General features: G+C 35.5%; 1 protein-coding gene across 1 annotated transcript in view; it reads right to left on the bottom strand.

Moving 5' to 3' along the window:
- The window catches only part of LOC110456600 (hippocampus abundant transcript 1 protein-like), a 49,753-nt gene that overhangs the window by 4,781 nt on the left and 18,492 nt on the right, over positions 1 to 26,480 (bottom strand). Inside the window, exons 7-12 of the mRNA XM_021507430.1 lie at positions 24,660 to 24,773; positions 23,608 to 23,679; positions 22,334 to 22,446; positions 21,836 to 21,933; positions 10,013 to 10,194; positions 6,742 to 6,901 (exon numbers count right to left, since the gene is read on the bottom strand). Of these exons, the coding sequence (XP_021363105.1) occupies positions 6,742 to 6,901; positions 10,013 to 10,194; positions 21,836 to 21,933; positions 22,334 to 22,446; positions 23,608 to 23,679; positions 24,660 to 24,773 (739 nt within the window). The remainder of the gene's footprint in view (positions 1 to 6,741; positions 6,902 to 10,012; positions 10,195 to 21,835; positions 21,934 to 22,333; positions 22,447 to 23,607; positions 23,680 to 24,659; positions 24,774 to 26,480) is intronic.

Consider the following 26,480-nt stretch of genomic DNA (forward strand, 5'->3'; position numbering starts at 1 on the left):
ATCATCATTGCACCTTCAATCACAAGATCTTGGTGCCTACAATCACAAGAACATTGTACCATCATCATTGTACCTACAATCACAAGATCTTGGTGCCTTCAATCACAAGATCATTGTACCATCATCATGGCCCCTACAATCACAAGATCTTGGTGCCTACAATCACACGATCATTGTACATCATCATTGTACCTACAATCACAAGATCTTTGTACCTACAATCACAAGATCTTTGAACCTACAATCACAAGATCTTGCTGCCTACAATCACAAGATCATTGTACCATCATCATTGCACCTTCAATCACAAGATCTTGGTGCCTACAATCACATGATCATTGTACCATCATCATTGTACCTACAATCACAAGATCTTGGTTCCTACAATCACAAGATCATTGTACCATCATGATTGTACCTACAATCACAAGATCTTGGTGCCGACAATCACACGATCATTGTACCATCATCAATGTACCTACAATCACAATATCTTGGTGCCTACAATCACAAGATCATTGTACCAACATCATGGCACCTACAATCACAAGATCTTTGCACCTACAATCACAAGATCTTGGTGCCTACCATCCCACGATCATTGTGCCATCATCATTGTACCTACAATCACAAGATCAAGAGTGACATTAGTAAGAGATCTTGGCACCTACAATCACAAGATCTTGGTGCCTATAATCACAAGATCATTGTACCATCATCATGGCACCTACACTCACAAGATCTTGGTGCCTACAATCACAAGAACATTGTACCATCATCATTGTACCTACAATCACAAGATCAAGAGTGACATTAGTAAGAGATCTTGGCACCTACAATCACAAGATCTTGGTGCCTACAATCACAAGAACATTGTACCATCATCATTGTACCTACAATCACACGATCTTGGTGCCTACAATCACACGATCATTGTACCATCATCAATGTACCTACAATCACAATATCTTGGTGCCTACAATCACAAGATCATTGTACCATCATCATGGCACCTACACTCACAAGATCTTGGTGCCTACAATCACAAGATCTTTGAACCTACAATCACAAGATCTTTGTACCTACAATCACAAGATCATTGTACCATCATGATTGTACCTACAATCACAAGATCTTGGTGCCGACAATCACACGATCATTGTACCATCATCATTGTACCTACAATCACAAGATCTTTGTACCTACAATCACAAGATCATTGTACCATCATCATTGCACCTACAATCACAACATCATTGTACCATCATCATGGCACCTACAATCACAAGATCTTGGCACCTACAATCACAAGATCTTTGAACCTACAATCACAAGATCTTGGTGCCTACAATCACAAGATCATTGTACCATCATCATTGCACCTACAATCACAAGATCTTGGTGCCTACAATCACAAGATCATTGTACCATCATCATGGCACCTACAATCACAAGATCTTGGTGCCTACAATCACACGATCATTGTACCATCATCATTGTACCTACAATCACAAGATCTTGGTGCCTACAATCACAAGATCATTGTACCATCATCATGGCACCTACAATCACAAGATCTTGGTGCCTACAATCACACGATCATTGTACCATCATCATTGTACCTACAATCACAAGATCTTGGTGCCTACAATCACAAGATCATTGTACCATCATCATGGCACCTACAATCACAAGATCTTGGCACCTACAATCACAAGATCTTTGAACCTACAATCACAAGATCTTTGCACCTACAATCACAAGATCATTGTACCATCATCATGGCACCTACAATCACAAGATCTTCACACCTACAATCACAATATCTTGGTGCTTAAATTCACAAGATCTTTGTGCCTACATTCACAAGATCTTGGCACCTACAATCACAAGATCTTTGCACCTACAATTACAAGATCGTGACGCCTACATTCACAAGATCTTTGTTTGTTTCTGTAAGGTAAGTCTGATCTGTCTTGTTCTTTGATAGTCATGTCAACAGAAGATGTATAATGTGGCAACTTTTGATCAACAGTTATTACTGCTGTGTTTGAAATTGTCCTTTAAGGTGAGGCTGTTGTTTGACCTTGTCACTGGGACAGTAATGTGTAAACAAGACAGGTCTAGATAGAACATTCAAAAGATATTCCTCCAGTACTTTCTGAGAAATAGCAATAAATCAGTCATTTCAAAGATGGACACCTGAAAGCATCTGGTTTTTGTGTTCAGTCTTCAAACTGAATTACAAACCTGAGAACCACAGTGTTTCTGTGAACCTACATGTGAAATTTCAGTCAGTTCTGAGAAATAGTCATAAAAACTTTAACTGTCATAATTCATGATGGCTACCTGGCTGGCATCTTATCTCATTCAGTCTTAAAAGAAAACATGCACAACTACCAGGAAGATTCTAAACAGGAAATTTGATAAAGTATTTGAGAAAAATAGCATGAACAGGACATGTTTACAGATAGATAACATAGGTCAATAGACAAATAGCATGAACAGGACATGTTTACAGATAGATAACATAGGCCCATAGACAAATAGCATGAACAGGACATGGTTACAGATAGATAACATAGGCACATAGACAAATAGCATGAACAAGACATGTTTACAGATAGATATCATAGGCCCATAGTCAAATAGCATGAACAGGACATCCTACAATCACAAGATCTTAGTGCCTCAAATCACGAGATCATTGTACCAGCATCATGGCACCTACAATCACACGATCATTGTACCATCATCGTGGCACCTACAATCACACGATCATTGTACCATCATCGTGGCACCTACAATCACACGATCTTGGTGCCTACAATCACAAGAACTTGGCACCTACAATCACACGATCTTGGTGCCTACAATCACAAGATCTTAGTGCCTCAAATCACGAGATCATTGTACCAGCATCATGGCACCTACAATCACAAGATCATTGTACCATCATCATGGCACCTACAATCACAAGAACTTGGCACCTACAATCACACGATCTTGGTGCCTACAATCACAAGAACTTGGCACCTACAATCACAAGATCATTGTACCATCATCGTGGCACCTACAATCACACGATCTTGGTGCCTACAATCACACGATCTTGGTGCCTACAATCACAAGATCATTGTACCATCATCATTGTACCTACAATGATGATGGTACAATGATCTTGTGATTTCATGCTATTTGTCATCTGTATTCACTATTTATCTATGGGCCTATGTTAGCTATCTGTAAACATTTCGTGTTCATGCTATTTGGCTATGGGCCTATGTTATTTATCTGTATTCATTATTTGTTTATGGGCCTATGCTATCTACCTGTAAACATGTCCTGTTCATGCCATTTGTCTATGGGCCTAGGTTATCTATCTGTAAAAATGTCTTGTTCATGCTACTTGTCTATGTGCCTATGTTATCTATCAGTAAACATGTCTTGTTAATGCTATTTGTCTATGGTCCTATGTTATCTATCTGTACACATGTCCTGTTCATGCCATTTGTCTATGGGCCTTTGTTATCTATCTGTACACATGTCCTGTTCATGCCATTTGTCTATGGGCCTAGGTTATCTATCTGTAAAAATGTCTTGTTCATGCTATTTGTCTAGGGGCCAATGTTATCTATCTGTAAAAATGTCTTGTTCATGCTATTTGTCATCTGTATTCACTATTTATCTATGGGCCTATGTTAGCTATCTGTAAACATTTCGTGTTCATGCTATTTGCCTATGGGCCTATGCTATCTACCTGTAAACATGTCCTGTTGATGCTATTTGTCTATGTGCCTTTTTTATCTATCTGTAACCACGTCCTGTTAATGCTATTTGTATATGGGCCTATGTTAGCTATCTGTAAACATTTCGTGTTCATGCTATTTGACTATGGGCCTATGATATCTTAAAGGTCGAAAAATGTTGTTATATAGTGATTAAGCTAACCACTATATAACAATAACATAGGCACATAGACAAGTAGCATGAACAAGACGTGTTTACAGATAGATCACATAGGCCCATAGACAACTAGTGAATACAGATAAATAACATAGGCACATAGACAAGTAGCATGAACAAGACATTTTTACAGATAGATAACAAAGGCCCATAAGGCCCATAGACAAATAGCATGAACAGGACATGGTTACAGATAGATAGCATAGGCCCATAGACAAATAGTGAATACAGATAAATAACATAGGCCCATAGACAAATAGTGAATACAGATAGATAACAAAGGCCCATAGACAAATATTGAATTGAATAGCCCACCATCTAATGATGGGTCTGTAATTAACAAGTGGTTATGGATTCATAATTCACTGATTTTCACAAGGAACCGTTAGCAATTTTAAATGAAGCCATAATCAAGGAATTCCTATGAATTATGAATGTAACATAACATGGGACATACAATTTTGGAAATGTTTGGATTAAGATAGCCTTCAAAATGACAGTAGCAATGGACAATAGGTAAATCTAGACAGGGCATGTACAGTTACAGCAAGCACCACCCCCACCACCTACCCCACACCACCCCCACACAAGCCGTTACCCCTCTAGATCTGTATGTAGAGTATAAGTGATCAAGTCTAGCAATAATGAAGTTATATACCAGGGCCCTGTTGTTCAAAAGGTGGTTAGCTTAATCACTATATAACAACATTTTTCGACCTTTAATGATTTTGTCAATATACAAGGCAAAATCTCACAGTTTTGCATGTAAATTCACTCTACTAAATATTTGATATTTGGAAAGTTATAACTAATTCAATGGTTGTTTTTTAAAAAGTTATAAAAAAAATCATAATTTGTGCTAATCACTGGGTAAGCTAATCACCTTTTGAACAACTGGGCCCTTGTTGGTTTTACGAACATCACACTGCCTGAATTTAAACCACCAATTCTTCAGAGTGTCTGTATACATATTATTTTGTTTTAATTGCAAGTACTCCCCTACTACAATGAAAATTAGAGTCATTGTTTGGGAAATTTCTATAAATAATAATGGCAACTTTAGCCTTGACTTTGGAACTCTGATACAACCATATTAAATTTCATACTTGGTCTTTACTTAAAGTTTAATCAAAATCTGTTAAGAAATAAAATTGGAATCGTGATGATACTGAATTGGCTGCCAAATTTATGTAAATAGGTGTCCTTGGTCTTGACCTTGGAACTCAGAAATACAGACTTATTCAAGGATATGTATTTTTCAAACTTGACCTTTGTATAAAGTTTGATCAAAATCAATTACGAAACGAAGTTGCTTAAGTGATGACACTTACTAAGTAATCAGGACGGGACTTTCTTGAGTTGTATGTGTGACTAGCCTAAGGAAGTTCCTGGGATCTGTGCAGGCTAAATAGTATACATGTCATGTGGATATCTTATATGGTGCGGTACAGTGTGTGTATATAAGGTGCTTTATTTACATTTGTATATCAGATACTGTCACAACCAGATAGACATGTACAGTTGTCTCCCCTTCAAAGGCTAGGACAAGGTGGTTCTGCATGTATATTTGACTTTGGACTTAAATTTTGAAAGTTACAGTAATGATCACCTACTGTACCATAACAACGTATAAGCTGCTAAAACTAATATCCTTCTGTTACTTCTTGGGTTAATCTTGTACATGATAATTAACAACCTGGCTCGACATCTTGATATCTTGGTAAATCCTTATATAGGCCACAGAAGTTAAAACAACTGCTGTCATTATTATCTAATTTTACACATGGACACTTCTAACGTGAAGATTTCTCCCACAGATCAAAAATAAATTCCCCATTAAAGGAGCGACAACTAGGATAAAAATATGGTAAATATTTCTCCATAGAAGGGGAGACAACAAGGGTCAAGGTTGGTAGCTATTTCTCCATTAATGGGGAGACAACCTGGGACAACAAGGATGTAGCTACTCACTTCCTCGTCTGGACAGGAAATAATCTGAATATTCACATATTTAGAGTTCTTTTTAGATCATTCTGAATTACCTGGTACATATATTTAATTCAGATAAAGCAACCAAGTCATTTAAATATTTCTAAGGGAAATAACCCAAACACAGAATATGTGTAAGGAACAAACATTCTTATCTCATTCACCCCTGGAATTTCATAATAAACTATTCCAACCTTTGAATTGGAAGAGTTCAATTGTGTCTTCAGGGGTGAATGAGTTAAGATAGCAATTGTAATTTTTTATGTCATCACAATTTCTACCTAAAACTCTAAATGGACTACCTGCAAACTGTCTTGCTTCATGCAAGAAGTAAATTGATTCATAAAATCTTCTCCTACCTTGAAGGTGTGACAGAGAATCTGCAACCCGCAGGACATTTTTTTGGTTATTGACTTAACCAAGATTTCTCTGTTACATCCTCAAGGCAGATAATGATTATTGTTCTCACAAGGTCTCAGTACTTTGTTTGAAAACAATAGATTTTATAATATTCTTTCATTCTGTTTTGAAGATGACCAATGACATACTCTAGGGGGTGACAGAAGAATCATGGACATTTAAAACGGGAGATAATTCTGTTAATGTTTGGAGAAAAGAATATCATAATGGGATAGCCATGCATATCACCCGACTACTTGGTTGAAACCATGCATCAAATTACTATAAACTACAGGCTTTATGACAATTTCAATAAAGAGATATAACTGCACCCTCTTTCTTATCAATATGAAACATACAAATAACCCTGTAATGTATATCACCTACCTGATTCTTGACTAAAAGTTTCAACAGTTGAAGAAGCTGTACGCCGAGAGCTGCCCTTCCCTACAGAGCTGTGTGGACTCTCCGGTACAAATATAGCTACAAGCAATGCCATTATGACTAGGATGGTTCCAAAGGCAAAGGGTGGACCAGGGATCATACTCTGAAGATAGAAAAGATCTCAAAATAATGTTGGTACATATGTTTTATATAATGGTGGTACATAAGTGTTATATAATGTTGGTACATATGGGTTATATAATGTTTGTACATATGTGTTATATAATGTTTGTACATATGTGTTATATAATGGTGGTACATAAGTGTTATATAATGGTGGTACATATGTGTTATATAATATTTGTACATATGTGTTATATAATGGTGGTACATATGTGTTATATATAATGGTGGTACATATGTGTTATCTAATGTTTGTACATATGTGTAATATAATGTTTGTACATATGTGTTATATAATGGTGGTACATATGTGTTATCTAATGTTTGTAAATATGTGTTATATAATGGTTGTACATATGTGTTATATAATGGTGGTACATAAGTGTTATGTAATGTTGGTACATAAGTGTTATATAAAGGTGGAACATATGTGTTATATAATGTTGGTACATATGGGTTGTATAATGTTTGTACATATGTGTTATATAATGTTTGTACATATGTGTTATATAATGTTTGTACATATGTGTTATATAATGTTTGTACATATGCGTTATATAATGTTGGTACATATGTGTTATGTAATGTTGGTGCATATGTGTTATATAATGTTGGTACATATGTGTTATGTAATGTTGGTGCATATGTGTTATATAATGTTGGTACATATGTGTTATATAATATTGGTACATATGTGTTATCTAATGTTTGTACATATGTGTTATATAATGGTGGTACATATGTATTATATAATGGTGGTAAATGTGTTATATAATGGTGGCACATATGTGTTATATAATGTTGGTACATATCGGTTATATAATGTTTGTACATATGTGTTATATAATGTCGGTACATATGTGTTATGTAATGTTGGTACATATGTGTTATATAATGGTGGTAAATGTATTATATAATGGTGGTACATATGTGTTATATAATTGTGGTACATATGTGTTATATAATGTTGGTGCATATGTGTTATATAATGTTTGTACATATGTGTTATATAATGTTTGTACATATGCGTTATATAATGTTGGTACATATGTGTTATGTAATGTTGGTACATATGTGTTATATAATGTTGGTACATAATTGTGTTATATAATGTTGGTACATATGTGTTATAGAATGTTGGTACATATGTGTTATATAATGGTGGTACATGTGTGTTATATAATGTTGGTACATGTGTTATATAATGGTGGTACATATGTGTTATCTAATGTTTGTACATATGTGTTATATAATGGTGGGACATATATGTTATATAATGGTGGTACATAAGTGTTATATAAAGTTGGTACATATGTGTTATATAGTGGTGGTACATATGTGTTATATAATGTTTGTACATATATGTTATATAATGTTGGTACATATGTGTTATGTAATGTTGGTGCATATGTGTTATATAATGTTGGTACATATGTGTTATAGAATGTTGGTACATATGTGTTATATAATGGTGGTACATGTGTGTTATATAATGTTGGTACATGTGTTATATAATGGTGGTACATATGTGTTATATATAATGGTTGTACATATGTGTTATCTAATGTTTGTACATATGTGTAATATAATGTTTGTACATATGTGTTATATAATGTTGGTACATATGGGTTATATAATGTTTGTACATATGTGTTATATAATGTCGGTACATATGTGTTATGTAATGTTGGTACATATGTGTTATATAATGTTGGTAGATATGTGTTATATAATGGTGGTACATATGTGTTATCTAATGTTTGTAAATATGTGTTATATAATGGTTGTACATATGTGTTATATAATGGTGGTACATAAGTGTTATATAATGGTGGTACATATGTGTTATATAATTGTGGTACATATGTGTTATATAATGTTGGTGCATATGTGTTATATAATGTTTGTACATATGTGTTATATAATGGTGGGACATATATGTTATATAATGGTGGTACATAAGTGTTATATAATGGTGGTACATAGGTGTTATATAATATTTGTACATATGTGTTATATATTGTTGGTATATATGTGTTATATTATGTTGGTACATATGTGTTATATAATGTTGGTAGATATGTGTTATATAATGGTGGTACATATGTGTTATCTAATGTTTGTAAATATGTGTTATATAATGTTTGTACATATGTGTTATATAATGGTGGGACATATATGTTATATAATGGTGGTACATAAGTGTTATATAATGGTGGTACATAGGTGTTATATAATATTTGTACATATGTGTTATATAATGGTGGTACATAAGTGTTATATAAAGTTGGTACATATGTGTTATATAATGGTGGTACATGTGTGTTATATAATGTTGGTACATGTGTTATATAATGGTGGTACATATGTGTTATATAATGGTGGTACATAAGTGTTATATAATGTTGGTACATAAGTGTTATATAAAGGTGGCACATATGTGTTATATAATGTTGGTACATATGGGTTATATAATGTTTGTACATATGTGTTATATAATGTTGGTACATAAGTGTTATATAACGGTGGCACATATGTGTTATATAATGTTGGTACATATGTGTTATATAATGGTGGTACATATGTGTTATATAATGTTGGTACATAAGTGTTAAAGATGTAAGCTGCTCCACTGCGACATGCTCTTATTATTCTAAAGACTGATAAAAGATAAACCTGAAACATACCATATTCCATGCAATAAGCACCTCACCCTTATAAGTGCCCCTTGTGTTTCCTAGTCAGAGCATCCCATTCCTTCAACACAATTTACTGTCTTACTCGAAAATATTGTCTATTACAGGTATTTTTTCGGTAGGATTTAACCTCTTCTAAAATCTCTAGGATTAAGTTGATCATCAGTCAATATGTAAATTCATTGTACCAACCTCTATAAAGATGACTAGACTGACCATGGTCAATAATTACCTATGTTTGATGGCCACTGGTGAATACCTACCTCCATAACTGTGAGGCCACTGGTCAATTCTTACTTTTACTTGGCTGACCACTGATCAGTACCTACCTCTATAACTGTGAGGCCACTGGTCAATACTTACCTTTACTTGGCTGACCACTGATCAGTACCTACCTCTATGGGATTGATCACACTGGGGTGTGCTGTGGCGTTAGCAGCTAGAGTATTGGTTTTTGTATCCACTGTAGGGGCTTCCTTCAGGTCCACTTGGAACAGATAGAATATGAAGCCAAACATGGCTGGACCGAACCCGTTACACAGTCCACGTATACCGGTGATGACTCCCTGGGCAACACCTGTACAATACAATCACTAGTTTAGACACCAGGTTACAGTTTCTTGATAAAAAAATCAAATCGTCAGAACTGAAGCATACTGATGACATATAGTCAAACATTGTTGTAACAATCAATAGCATATACCTTGTGTATCTACCATTTTGAATCAAAATTTGTTCTGACATTTCCCTGTCTTGCATTTTCACTTGGATATGTTGATCTTTCTGCATACCTTTAATTCTGTTCAGTGTCTACAACCTTGAATAAAGTGGTTTGACTGAATTTTTGCTTACATTGTGCATGCATGCATAATCAAATTTGAACTTCATGGTCAAAATTTGTTAATGCATGTTTAATGCAGGCAAAGTAAACATATTACAAGTAATTCATAGTCTCCCACCTCTCGACAAACATTGGTACCAGAAGTGGACAAAGGGCGATAACTGTGTATTTAGCGGGACACAAGATATGATTTTAACATGTGACACTCTGTAATCCCAAGATGTATAGCAATTGCAGGTGACAGGGAATATGGGCCTTAACGGTCACCTGATATATTTATACAGAGAGTTGATTTTGTTTTTAACATGAACAGAAATATTATTCAATGTGACAAAAAAAACAATAAAATCACCTTATTCACAATCTAGCATACAGATTTAGGACTGAAAAGTATTTGAAACTAGCACCTCTGATTCTAAACAAGGAAAATGAAGAAATTTTAGCGCAATGACTTCTTTGGGCCCCACCCTACAGCCCTTGGGAGTAGGGCTGGCTCAAAATTTTCACAGTATCAAACTGTCAACTCAGGGATATAATTCCTATCAAGTTATTAACATGTAATATTCAGTATCATTTGCCATTATAAACCATAATAAATTTTGCCCCCCCCCCCNAATTTCAGTCAATTCAACCCTTTTCGGCCCCACCCATCAACCCCGGGGGGGTCAGTCAGGGCTCATATGTGCATACCATCAAACTGCTATCCAATACTGATAATGTTAACCCAAATTGAATTACTTCCAATGGAAATTAAACAAATGTTGGTCCAAAATATGATTTCCCTATATAAACTATAGTAAAGTTTACCCCCTCCCCAAGGGGTAAACGTAAGACCCCAGGGTCATGAAATTCACAATTTTGGTAAAGCATCTTAAGACCCTTCCATCTATGAAGAGTATTTGATTCTACCATATCTGGGTCTTGAGAAGAAGAGTTTTGAAATTTTAGTCAATTTGACCCTTTTTGGCCTCGCCCCTCAGGCCCCTGGGGGTTGGGAACCAAATCAGCCACTTTTTTTGTTGACCTTTGGCCATGGAAGGTTACTGCAAAATTTCATTGAAATTGGTTCAAGGGTTTCGGAGAAGAAGTCGAAAATGTAAATTGTTGACGGACGCACGACAGACGCTGCCAGACAAAAGGCGATCGCAATAGGTCACTTGAGACTTTGTCCTTAAAATGCTCCAAACAAAGCAAAAAGTGGAAAACAAAAGGTACTATGTTAACGGAAGTAACATACAGCCAATTGTTGGTGAGAGAATAAAGGAGATATGCCACAGAGAAAGTGACACACTGACTGACCGCTAGAGTCCAAACCTTCAGACTCCTCCAGTCTCTACCTTCCCAACAGTTTAAATTTAAATAAATCTATTGACATTCGTTCCCATTATCTTGCAATTCAAAACAATATTTTGACCTGTGGCTGGTTATGTTCAAGTTTTCTTAATTTGCAAACAGACATACTGAAGTAATGCTCAGGACTTGTTTTTATTATCTCTGAGATCAGAGGTAAAATAATAGGTAACATAGACCTGTTTTTGTTAACTCTGAGATCAGAGATAAAATAATAGGTCACATAGACCTGTTTTTGTTAACTCTGAGATCAGAGATAAAATAATAGGGCACATATACCTGTTTTTGTTATCTCTGAAATCAGAGGGAAAATAATAGCTAACATAGACCTGTTTTTGTTATCTCTGAGCTCAGAGGTAAAATAATAGGTAACATATACCTGTTTTTGTTATCTCGGAGATCAGAGGTAAAATAATCGGTACCATAGCCCTGTTTTTGTTATCTCTGAGCTCAGAGGTAAAATAATAGGTAACATAGACCTGTTTTTATTATCTCTGAGATAAGAGGTAAAATAATAGGTAACATAGACCTGTTTTTATTATCTCTGAGATAAGAGGTAAAATAATAGGTAACATAGACCTGTTTTTATTATCTCTGAAATCAGAGGTAAAATAATAGCTAACATAGACCTGTTTTTGATTAACAAAACTGTACCCATGTATCAATCTTGATGACCTTATAATTATAAGCTCCAGATCAGAAATCATTCAAATACAAACATGAAGGGATGATAGGAACTCTCATAATAGAAATACTATATATATATTCCCACCCCCCATACAAAACCTCCCTGCCTATGTCAAAGTTAGGATATATATGTACACTGTATCAGAAAATCCAACTTTTAGCAAAATTTCGAGCAGTCTCTATAGACGGGAAGTTTTTTGATCGACCACAGGGTAAAACTTTAGCAGGTTGAAAAAAATATGATTGATTGTCGTAAGGTTCTACTATATTTTAGTTTTGCTTTTGATCAAAAAGGTTGATATCTGACTGTTCTAGACAAGAGGGTGTTGTTCTAGACAAGGAGGTATAAGTATGCCAAAGACGAGACTGTACATTGATGCAGACGCTGAAACAATGAGCTGGCTACCACGAGATACGGACGATGATTTGTAATCAACAACACAGTTGTATGGCTGGATAGGCCTAGACTTGGTCACGTAACATACACATTTAATGGGCGATATTTCTGTAGAAACACCCTGGACAGATCCTGGAGTGCTGCGCAAATAATGAATATAAAGTAGCGCCATAACCTTGTGAAACAGACTGTCTACTCTGTCATAAGTCTTAACCTTATACAAAAGTCAAGCACACTTTTAGTGGATAATGAATGGGAATCGCACTCGCATTCCCAATACACACCTCTATTTACAGCAATTCGTATACGATATTTTCACCATTATTCAATGTCACTGTTGCATCTACAATTATAATGCTACAGCGTTCATATTAAACGGTATTATTACCATGTATATTAAGGCGAAATATGACTCACAGATGTGCAAGGTACAGGGAAGACTGGTCTGTCACAATCGCGTAATTACACGACTTTGTACATGAAACATGTGAGTCACTGTTACAATCACACAGCAGCCGTAGAGAGTGGGTAATTTACTGTAGCTATTAAGAGGTACTGTGAGACCAAAGCCACAGACAGGTTCACAATAAAACTCTAATACCTCCATAACCAGACGCTCGAGGCCGATCTATAACTCGTACAACCTCCCCGTTATATATATACAGGCAGAATAAAATGTATATAATTTACGTAAATCATGAAGCAGACAAATTTGATATGGCTTCATTGATGAATAGCAGTGCAATGTCACATAAAAATGGATTTACATTTAAATAGCCACAACACATAATGATAACATCATGTTAAACAAGATTTATAGATACAATTAAACATGGGAACATTCTATGGAATAGTCGTGTAGGAAGAAAGATAACTCTTGCATGAACATTAATATTCTCATTTTAGCCATGTTTATATAAATTTTATTTAATGTGGTAAGTCACACTGTTTTTCTTAGATTTAGGCACTAAAGTCTGTCCTTTTTAGTGAAAACTGGAAATTTTGTAGCGATTTTCTGTACACAGAAACCAAACTGCCCAGCCTAAAAAGGTTCAACAGAAAATGATGTGTCAGAACTAAACTAGCTAGATAGGTTCCACTATACACAGACACTGATGTGTCAGAACTAAGCTAGGTTCCACTATACACAGACACTGATGTGTCAGAACTAAGCTAGTTTTCACTGTACACAGACATTGATGTGTCAGAACTAAGCTTGGTTCCACTGTACACGGACATTGATGTGTCAGAACTAAGCTAGGTTCCACTGTACACGGACATTGATGGGTCAGAACTAAGCTAGGTTCCACTGTACACAGACACTGATGTGTCAGACCTAAGCTAGGTTCCACTATACACAGACAATGATGTGTCTGAACTAAGAGAGGTTCCATTGTACAAAGACATTGATGTGTCAGAACTTAGCTAGTTATCAATGTACACAGACATTGATGTGTCAGAACTAAGCTAGGTTACACTGTACACAAACATTGATGTGTCAGAAATAAGCTGGGTTCAACTGTACACAGACATTGATGTGTCAGAACTAAGCTAGTTTTCACTGTACTCAGACATTGATGTGTCAGCACTAAGCTGGGTTCCACTTTACACAGACATTGATGTGTCAGAACTAAGCTAGGTTACACTGTACACACACATTGATGTGTCAGAACTAAGCTGGGTTCCACTTTACACAGACATTGATGTGTCAGAACTAAGCTAGTTTTCACTGTACTCAGACATTGATGTGTCAGGATTAAGCTAGGTTCCACTGTACTGTATACAGACACTGTCAGAACTAAGCTAGGTTCCACTGTACGTATACACAGACACTGATGTGTCAGAACTAAGCTAGGTTACACTGTACACAGACATTGATGTGTCAGGATTAAGCTAGGTTCCACTGTACACAGACATTGATGTGTCAGAACTAAACTAGTTTTCACTGTACACAGACATTGATGTGTCAGAACTAAGCTAGGTTACCCTGTACACAGACACTGATGTGTCAGAACTAAACTAGTTTTCACTGTACACAGACATTGATGTGTGAAAACTAAACTAGTTTTCACTGTACACAGACATTGATGTGTCAGAACTAAGTTAGGTTACACTGTACACAGACACTGATGTATCAGAACTAAGCTAGGTTACACTGTACACAGACACTGATGTATCAGAACTAAGCTAGGTTACACTGTACACAGACACTGATGTGTCAGAAATAAGCTGGGTTCCACTGTACACAGACACTGATGTATCAGAACTAAGCTAGGTTACACTGTATACAGACACTGATGTATCAGAACTAAGCTAGGTTACACTGTATACAGACACTGATGTATCAGAACTAAGCTAGGTTACACTGTACACAGACACTGATGTGTCTGAACTAAGAGAGGTTCCATTGTACAAAGACATTGATGTGTCAGAACTTAGCTAGTTATCAATGTACACAGACATTGATGTGTCAGAACTAAGCTAGGTTCCAGTGTATACAGACATTGATGTGTCAGAGCTAAGTTAGGTTACACTGTACACAGACATTGATGTGTCAGGATTAAGCTAGGTTCCACTGTACACAGACATTGATGTGTCAGAACTAATCTAGGTTACACTGAACACAGACATTGATGTGTCAGAACTAAACTAGTTTTCACTGTACCCAGACACTGATGTGTCAGAACTAAGCTAGGTTCCACTGTACACAGACATTGATGTGTCAGAACTAAGCTAGGTTCCACTGTATACAGACATTGATGTGTCAGAGCTAAGTTAGGTTACACTGTACACAGACATTGATGTGTCAGAACTAAGCTAGGTTCCTCTGTACACAGACATTGATGTGTCAGAGCTAAGTTAGGTTACACTGTACACATGATGTGTCAGAACTAAACTAGTTTTCACTGTACACAAACATTGATGTGTCAGAACAAAGCTAGGTTCCATTGTACACAGACATTGATGTGTCAGAACTAAGCTAGTTTTCACTGTTCACAGACATTGATGTGTCAGAACTAAGCTAGGTTCCACTGTACACAGACACTGGTGTGTCAGAACTAAACTAGTTGTTACTGTACACAGACACCGATGTGTCAGAACTAAGATAGTTTTCACCGTACACTGACATTGATGTGTCAGAACCAAACTAGTTTTCACTGTAAACAAAAATTGATGTGTCAGAACAAAGCTAGGTTCGATTGTACACAGACATTGATGTATCAGAACTAAGCTAGGTTTCACTGTACACAGACACTGATCTGTCAGAACTAAACTAGATTTCACTGTACACAGACATTAAATGTGTTAGAACTAAGCTAGGTTCCACTGTATACAGACATTGATGTGTCATAACTAAGCTAGTTTTCACTGGACCCGGACATTGATGTGTCAGATCTAAGCTAGTTTTCACTGTATACAGACATTGATGTGTCCGAACTAAGCTAGGTTCCACTGTATACAGACATTGATGTGTCCGAACTAAGCTAGGTTCCACTGTATACAGACATTGATGTGTCAGGACTAAACTAGTTTTCACTGTACACAGACATTGATGTTACACTGTACACAGACACTGATGTGTCAGAACTAAACTAGTTTTTACTGTACACAGACACTGATGTGTCAGAACTAAGCTAGGTTACACTGTACACAGACATTGATGTGTCAGAACTAAGCTAGTTTTCACCGTACACAGACATTGATGTGTCAGAACTAAACTAGTTTTCACTGTACACAGACATTGATGTATCAGAACTAAGCTGGATTTCACTGTACACAGACATTAAATGTGTTAGAACTAAGCTAGGTTCCACTGTAAACACAAATCAAAATGTCCAGACTAACAAGGTTCCACTTAATACAATACCAGGTAACTAATGTGATTGAACTATGAGTATGAGGTTCAACTGTAAACAAAAACCAAACAGCATTTGAGAGAACTCAGAAACCCTAAGTGACAATATCTGAAATATCAAATTTTCCTAATTTTGACACTTGTTTTCCAAATCAAGAAATTACCCTTATTCCTGAAATGTTTATCATATGTACACAGAAAGTGTTGTGTCAAAATTAATCTATGTTTAATTGTTAACAAAAACCAAAATGTCCAGACTAAATTACAATTTAAATATTTTCATTGCATTTCACCCCTATAGGATCGCCTGTAATGCTAACCTGGATATTTAAGCAATAAAAGCAAAAAGATCTTAATAAAACTATGCTTTCAACAAAATATGGTTGATATCCATCGCATAGTTCAAGAGAAGAATATGTTTTAAAGCAATGTACCCCCTTATGGCTCTGCCGTTCACACTCTAAACAGGTCAACCCTCCATTTGAATCACAACAACCTAAGGCTGCTTCCAGTGAAATTAATTGAAATTCCCAGAAACAGTTCAATAAAAGGTTGTTTTGGGATTTGTTGATGGACAGAGGGATACTGCCAGAGAACAGCATACTCACTTTGGTCCTTCAGTCCAAGTGAGCTAACAATGTACATCCCTATACCTCTGCACATCAACTAACAGTATTTACACCAGATATATTTCTGTGGTTTCTGGGTTACAAAAGAGTATGAATACAAACTAACTTCCATAAATATTTAAACAGTACAAGCTGCTTGTATTAATTTTTATTAAATGTGAGCAATCAAACAGTGCACATGAACAAGACACCACAAAAAGAATTCCAAAAACTCATCTGCTACTTATTGATTCTTTTTTTCAGCGACACATTTGAATGAACTCAACACAAATATAGAAACGTGATTAATATCACATCAACAGAATATTAAAAAAAAAACTGCTTTTTGTCTCCAGCATTTGTGTCCAAATGAAATCGGGCACCCCTATTTAAAAAGGTTCAGCACCAATCAAAACATTTCTAAAAGATTAATTTGATTTGTAAATATTAGGTCAACTTTAAGGGAAAGGGTATCCCTGCATCAGTTATAATCACAAAGAAGAGTTCCACTGTTTGTCAGACTTGGATCATTCTCCTCTCTGTATAGAAGATAAAGCAACACAAAGGAGTGTTTCTGGCTTAGAGTAACTTCCCCTGTCAAGGTTTTCATATGCTTTACAGCCAATCAATTGGACACTCATTTTGATGTTATGTAAGGCCACATTGATATAGAGTAGACTTTCCAAGGTAAATAAAGGCCTCAAGGTCGACCATGGCCACATCAATATAGAGTAGACTTTCCATGGTAAATAAAGGCCCCAAGGTCGACCATGGCCACATCGATATAGAGTAGACTTTCCAAGGGAAATAAAGGCCCCAAGGTCGACCATGGCCACATCAATATAGAGGAGACTTTCCATGGTAAATAAAGGCCCCAAGGTCGACCATGGTCACATCGATATAGAGTAGACTTTCCAAGGTAAATCAAGGCCCCAAGGACGACCATGGCCACATTGATATAGAGTAGACTTCCCAAGGTAAATAAAGGCCCCAAGGTCGACCATGGTCACATCGATATAGAGTAGACTTTCCAAGGTAAACCAAGGCCCCAAGGTCGACCATGGCCACATTGCTATAGAGTAGACTTTCCAAGGTAACTAAAGGCCCAAAGGTCGACCATGGCCACATTGATATAGAGTAGACTTCCCAAGGTAAATAAAGGCCCCAAGGTCGACCATGGTCACATCGATATAGAGTAGACTTTCCAAGGTAAACCAAGGCCCCAAGGTCGACCATGGCCACATCGATATAGAGTAGACTTTCTAAGGTAAATAAAGGCTCCAAGGTCGACCATGGCCACATCGATATAGAGTAGACTTTCTAAGGTAAATCAAGGCCCCAAGGGCGACCATGGCCACATTGATATAGAGTAGCCTTTCCAAGGTAACTAAAGGCCCAAAGGTCGACCATGGCCACATTGATATAGAGTAGACTTTCCAAGGTAACTAAAGGCCCAAAGGTCGACCATGGCCACATTGATATAGAGTAGACTTTCCAAGGTAACTAAAGGACCAAAGGTCGACCATGGCCACATTGATATAGAGGAGACTTCCCAAGGGAAATAAAGGCCCCAAGGTCGACCATGGCCACATTGATATAGAGTAGACTTTCCAAGGTAAATCAAGGCCCCAAGGTCGACCATGGCCACATCGATAAAGAGTAGACTTTCCAAGGTTAATAAAGGCCCCAAGGTCGACCATGGCCACATCGATATAGAGTAGACTTTCAAAGGTAAATAAAGGCCGCAAGGTCGACCATGGCCACATTGATATAGAGTAGACTTCCCAAGGTAAATAAAGGCCCCAAGGTCGACCATGGCCACATCGATATAGAGTAGACTTTCCAAGGTAAATTAAAGGCCCCAAGGCCAACCCATGCATTCTTCCTTTTTCCCCCTTTTTCATTTCATTTTTCAAACATTCAAACTTTGAACAGCTACAATTTTGTAAAATGCATGACAACATGGATTTTTTCTGGAATTTTTCTTTTAAAAGGGACTTAAACAAATATTTCACAATAGCAGCAGTGACATTAATCAAGTTTAACTTGTTCGTACCCTTTACTCATATAATAATATAAATTCTCTGAAAATAAGTGAAAGAAATGATTTCCGAGTAAAAAGTATGAAAACGTAATCCTAGGTAGCTAAAGTTGTATTTTCTTTTAGTATTTGTGATCAATATCCCCTTTAATCTTCCTATTACATGATTTGTAGCTGATTTACATTCATTACAATGGTATTAAATTGAAAATAATGATATTAGATGGCACTTAAGTTAAAATGGGATATGTTCATCTATTCTGTCTTCAAAATTATTCATGACATTCAATCTCTTGTGAATGTTTGTAACATTAGATAACCTTCCTTCGAAACATTTTGATGATCTTATAAATATGTGACTTGAAATGACGTAGGCTAGACATAGTGTCACCGTGGTAAAGCTGCCTTATTCTTATTCAGAACGATACAGAGGCAGTCAAACCAGCTCTCGGGACGCGAGTAGTCCCACCTCTAGTCCGTCATAAGTTGAATAAATTTCACTCTTGTAAACAAACTACTTGTTAAATTCAATATTGCACTTATCTTCATGTTAAGTGAACCTGTAATTAGACACCACCTTCAATAAGAACCAACTTTATGAACTTCACCATTCTCTGTAATGTTCCTAACCAGGGAAAACATATAGTGGCACCTTCACCAACTTAGAGGAATCATGGAGAACTATATAGTAGTTTAGTTTTAGTTTAGATATATTTGACACAATATTTCTTAACTTATGAAGTCTTCTCCTCATATAGATAACTATTGATACAGTATTACTTGACCAACATCATGGGGAACTGAATTGTTATGTCAGATATAGGACAATGTATTTAGTACAGCCATATACAGACAAACTAGTCATTTAACAGATTATACAGGTGTCTTCAAAGTCAGGTGTTGGTCAAGTCAGGTATTACTGTATCACCCTCGCATCATTGGTTTCCCGCCCCTTAGGAAGCAACCAATTTCATACTCATATAGATAAACAATTGTTGAAACTACTGATGACTGTCATAGACAAATGTACAATCTACTAATGGAAACAAAAAACTATCAACTGAAAGCTGTTTCTTTTAAATACAAACAAATTTCACCTGCCGAAAGTACATGTAGCTGTCATATGTTTCTCTGCCTCAAATTTGATTCTGTGTTCAAAGAAAGACAATTCGAATACACTAAAAAGGAATTCTCCCCAGTGGCACGCACGAACACATGCTTTACTGGTTATTTCAAATAAGTTCTTCGATCGTCAAATTCATTATCAAAAGAAAAATTCAAAGAACACTTTTTATTGATTTTTCAATACGTCAACTAATTCACATAATTTAATAAATCTATTTTATTTCATTTATTTAGTTATAATAGAATCTGTTAGTAACTATTCGTGATGTCTAATATCAGTTTTGTTTGATGGTTAATTAATCACACGTTTTAATATGAAACAATAGAGAACAGAAGTTATCTAATCTATTTTGGTACTCAGCCTAATGCTTGTCTATGATGTACATTTATACCACATATAATAACCCTATATGAAATGTTGGGCTTTTTCATGATTTACCTACATACTAAGACTGCTGTCCTTACATTAACTACTAGCCACAATATGCTCAAGAAACCTATATTCTGCTTTTGATACAAGTTCAACTAATCTAAAGTGTTGTCGCTAATTAGTAAAGTTTAGTGATATAGACACCATGTTTCAGACTTCCCAATCTCTAGTAGGGTGGTCAAATCAACACTGGATATATTTGATTGAAAGATCCTGGGCTGAAAGAAATATAACATGTGTTCTGGAGTTTATTGACAAATCTGGAAGATTTTAACTTAAACTATACTAAAAATTATATTACAATGTGTTTGTATTTGCTATTTTATAAAGTGCTTCCAACCAAACACTAGGCTATTAATAATTGAAGTGAATAGACTATATTAATTGAAATGTTAAAGTCTATGATATTCTAGATATCATTTTCTGTGAACATGTATTAAATGGTTCTAGTATTCTCCTATTAATTCGAACATATACTACATCTTCTCTATAATACTCTCTCTATATATATGTTGTTAAGAATTTTTCTTTATATAATATTTATTCGTCCGTAAGGATCATTTTTCTGATTTATATCTACTTACAGATAGACTTGACAAAAACTTTAATGACTCGTTGTTAAGAATTTTTCTTTATATAATATTTATTCGTCCGTAAGGATCATTTTTCTGATTTATGATATATATATGTATATATGAATGTATGAAATGTGTGTATTTTCTCTGGAAAGGGCTTTTATAGGCAATGCCTGTGCCTAATCCAATTGTGTTTTTTTGAATACAATAAAATTGATTTAAAATGAAATGAAATATAACATGAACATATAGTGTGAGCAGGTTGAAGATTACATTAGAAATATTACTATTGTGTAGTGTCTCCCTACCTTGTTGGTCAGCAGAAGCGTGTGATGAGGCAAATGCACTAATGGCTGGGTAAGTTACACTAGACATGGCCGCCATACATCCAGCCACCCACATGATCCTGTAAGTAGAATGTGTCTCATATAACACAGGTACAGATGATAAAACAAGGATTTTTCTGGAAAAATATATTTTATAATAGAATTTCAACCATTTTTGACTTTAGAAAAACTATCACTTAATGTACTACTTATCTCCTTCTCCTTAATCATAATATAAAACTGCCTCTATGGAAAATACTTATTAATTGAAATGTTGTATTCTGCTAGAAGTTATCAATTCTAAATTGAAAAAACTTTTTGGTAAAAGTCAAAAGTTTGAATTTGACTTTCATATGTATCAAATTGGGGAAAAATTGTCTAACTTTTATTAAGATTTGAGCTAAATTTGAATATCATGTGATATAAGGAGAAGTGTTCCTTGTCAGCTGTGTGACTAACCAGGTAGTGGTATATACTCACCAGTCCTGAGATCCAAAACCATAGCAGGCCAGCTGTATGATCTCAAACACCAGGCCAAACATGATGGCTCCCTTGTGACCAAGATACTTCATCAACACTGTCAATATCAATGTCTGAAACCAGATCAGTACAATCATCATTACATCCTCCTCAGACGCATATCTATAGAACATATCAATGTCTGAAACCAAATCAGTACAACCATCATTACATCCTCCTCAGACACGTATCTATACAACATATCAATGTCTGAAACCAGATCAGTACAATCATCATTACATCCTCCTCAGACACGTATCTATACAACATATCAATGTCTGAAACCAGATCAGTACAATCATCATTACATCCTCCTCAGACACGTATCTATAGAACACATCAATGTCTGAAACCAGATCAGTACAACCATCATTACATCCTCCTCAGACAAGTATCTATAGAACACATCAATGTCTGAAACCAGATCAGTCAACCATCATTACATCCTCCTCAGACACGTATCTATACAACACATCAATGTCTGAAACCAGATCAGTACAATCATCATTACATCTTCCTCAGACACGTATCTATACAACATAGCAATGTCTGAAACCAGATCAGTACAACCATCATTACATCCTCCTCAGACACGTATCTATTGAACATATCAATGTCTGCAACCAAATCAGTAAAACTATCATTACATCCCTCTCAGACACGTATCTATACAACAAATCAACACACAATATTCATATTTTGTTACAATGCTTTAGGGAACAACATGTCTCCATTTTGTTTCACTGCTCTATGGAGTCTACGGTACTCTAGTTTTCCATCATTTCCACATTCATGTCCTTAAATACAATATAATGATTATTTGTCCATTCTGCTTGATTGAATTCTCTGAATTATGTACTGGTAAATGTGAAAACTTTAGAAAAAAATTAAACTTCTTAAGAACTTCATAACATACAAAATACATTTATTTTAGTAAAGTGATATTTTTCTGAAATAATTACATTTGTGCTGTGTTCATTCTGTAATTTGCCGATTGAGTGATAGTTATATGTCTGTAGCTTCTGTTAACTAAGTTTACTGCTACATTAAATTCACAGATTCAAGTCAGGGCAAATAATTAACCTACCATGGGACAGATACACAGTAAAAATAAACAGATTAAATTGTCAGGGATGGAAAATGTACAGGCTTCATTCAACTGTAATATTATTATTGTTTGGTGAACATGTTGCCATTGTTTCGGCGAGAGGTAAATCCACTTGGTCAGTACTTACTTGAGCAATAACAGATAGAACTCCTACTAAAGCTATGTAGGAAGCCACAGCCTCAGCGGAGAAACCCATTCTCTGAAAAAGTCAAACAGTGGCATGTTACAACTACAGTAAACCTTGATATAGTGCCTCTCATAAGACGGAAAAACCTTGATATAATGCCTCTCTGTGAGACGGAAAAACCTTGATATAATGCCCCTCTTTTACATACAGTAGAACCTAATTATTTAGAGACAGTAAAATTTCTTACGATTCCTGTTGTTTTTATATAAATAAGAATATTGATATAACATCTCTCACTTATACAGCAAAACCTTGATATAATGCCCCTTATTTAGTTTACCAATGACACAATGCCCTTTAGTATTCCGTCTTTGCGTATTGCAGAGTTATCTTCTCTTGGGAGCTGGTATTGATTGTTACGGCACTTGTTTGTGAGAGTAACGTCATCAATTTTTGAGAAAACGACGTAATTTTCTCACACAAACCAATGACGTAACAATCAACACCTGCTCCCAAGAGGAGATAACTCTGCATTACGCAAAGACGGAATAAGACCTTCAATATGATGCCTTTCAATATATACCCCCACCCTACTTACTTCCAACTTATCTCCAGGTCCACATTTTTTAAACTGAATAATTTCTAATTTTTAAAGCTATCTTTAAGAAGATTTATATGACTACCTATTTTTACACAACTTTATTATGATACACATTTGTAAAAATATTTTGGTTTTTCAGCTTTTGAACCTGATAATTAATCTTGTCTTCCATTATTTTCGACTCATCAAAAAGGTTAATTCACCTCAGTCTGATGCAGATTACAGGTTACCGTAAACATGTGATGCGATACTGTTTTGACGGAGACAGGGTGCTTTATTAAAGTTCTAGCTATTAGAGTGAATGTATAATTGGAATCAAACCAGAAAATGATTTTGCTGTCAATGACATCATGGTAAAATCATGAAGACACATTAACACATTCTTACTGACCTATGATACATATAGACTAACAGACTCTAGTCCGAAGTGTAATGTATAATATGAACTCACCAATCTAAGGTAGACAAAGAAACAGGAGTATTCCCCGGCCTCGGGGAGATAGGACAGAAACACAGCTACACACAGCAATAAGATCAGCTGGTCCTGCCCGATCTTCTTCAGCGCCTGCAGTCATAAATGTAGGAATGCTGTTTAAATAATAATCTGTACATCATCATGACCCCATTGTCCTATGTACAAGTATAAACATGTACAACAAACACCAAAGCTACGTTCAGAAGCACAAACAATTCAAAATATTTTCTCGTTTGACCAAAATCATTCGGTACTGATGGCCTCTTGAAATCAAGGATCAGCAGAAATGTTTACACTAAATCATACCTACTGGTTCATCCCTGAAACATGTTCAAAGAAAGACAACTCTTCATATGATGAATATGAATTCTGAATGCATGTTACAACTACAGTAAACCTTGATATAGCGCCTCTCATAAGACGGAAAAACCTTACAAACCTAACCTGATGCCAACTCTCTCTATTTAGGAGGGAGACTCCCGATTTTGGACCCTTAAATTTAGTATTTTCAATCAGTAAATTTGCTAAACTATTCCTTTATTCTAAGATATAATGATTTCATCTGAAAGTTCAATTTGTTATGTCAATTTAAAGGGTGATTTGGTCTCTAGGTGGTTTTTATACACTTTTTATCTATATTTTGATTTTGAGAATACAGAATCTCCCTCATGGAAATGTCAAACAGTTGGCAAGTATGTGAATACTATTCTCCAATTAACTGGGGATTCAAAACTTGGTCATTACATTTTTACATTAGACTTGTAGCTATACAGCAAGTAAGTGTTAATTAAATCCTACATATCTCCTGAACAATTAATAATAAAGTGAACTTATACATGCTAGTTACACATACAAATCATAAATGCCCATGAACTGCCAGACTGTGATTTCTCTAAACCAAGGAGGCAACATACATTTTCAACTCTTTTAAACACTGAAGCTGAAATATATTATTTCTGGAAATAAAGGTGAATTTTTAAAGATCTTAACTGTGCAATTTTGTCAACTCCCAATTTCTTGTCAATATTTTTTTTCATAAGTATGATTCAGGGACGTCCTAAGCATCAATACCTCAATAAAATCCAGGAACACTTTCCCTTAAATAATTGTTTATGGTTTTGTTTTTTCAAAAGGTATTTTATATAATACAGATTTAAGTTACAGGATAACTGTCTATCACTCTGCAGCATTGAAGTTGTAATTTCTTACAGCAGCTTAAGCCATAGAACTCCTTTTATAAACACAGACAATCTGTAAACATGTAGTACTTTTATAAATCCAGGCAATCTGTATACATTTAGTACTTTTATAAACACAGACAATCTGTCTACATTTAGTACTTTTATAAACACAGACAATCTGTAAACATGTAGTACTTTTATATCACAGGCCATCTGTATACATGTAGTGCTTTTATATCACAGGCAATCTGTATAGAAGTTGTAATTTCTTACAGCAGCTTAAGCCATAGAACTCCTTTTATAAACACAGACAATCTGGATACATTTAGTACTTTTATAAACACAGGCCATCTGTATACATGTAGTGCTTTTATAAACACAGGCAATCTGTATACATGTAGTACTTTTATAAATACAGGCAATCTGTATACATTTAGTACTTTTATAAATACAGACAATCTGTAAACATGTAGTACTTTTATAAACACAGGCAATCTGTATACATGTAGTACTTTTATAAACACAGACAATCTGTATACATTTAGTACTTTTATAAACACAGGCAATCTGTATACATGTAGTACTTTTATAAACACAGACAATCTGTATACATGTA

This window comes from Mizuhopecten yessoensis, unplaced genomic scaffold (genome assembly GCF_002113885.1).
Source record: "Mizuhopecten yessoensis strain PY_sf001 unplaced genomic scaffold, ASM211388v2 scaffold8811, whole genome shotgun sequence".
Taxonomy (NCBI): domain Eukaryota; kingdom Metazoa; phylum Mollusca; class Bivalvia; order Pectinida; family Pectinidae; genus Mizuhopecten; species Mizuhopecten yessoensis.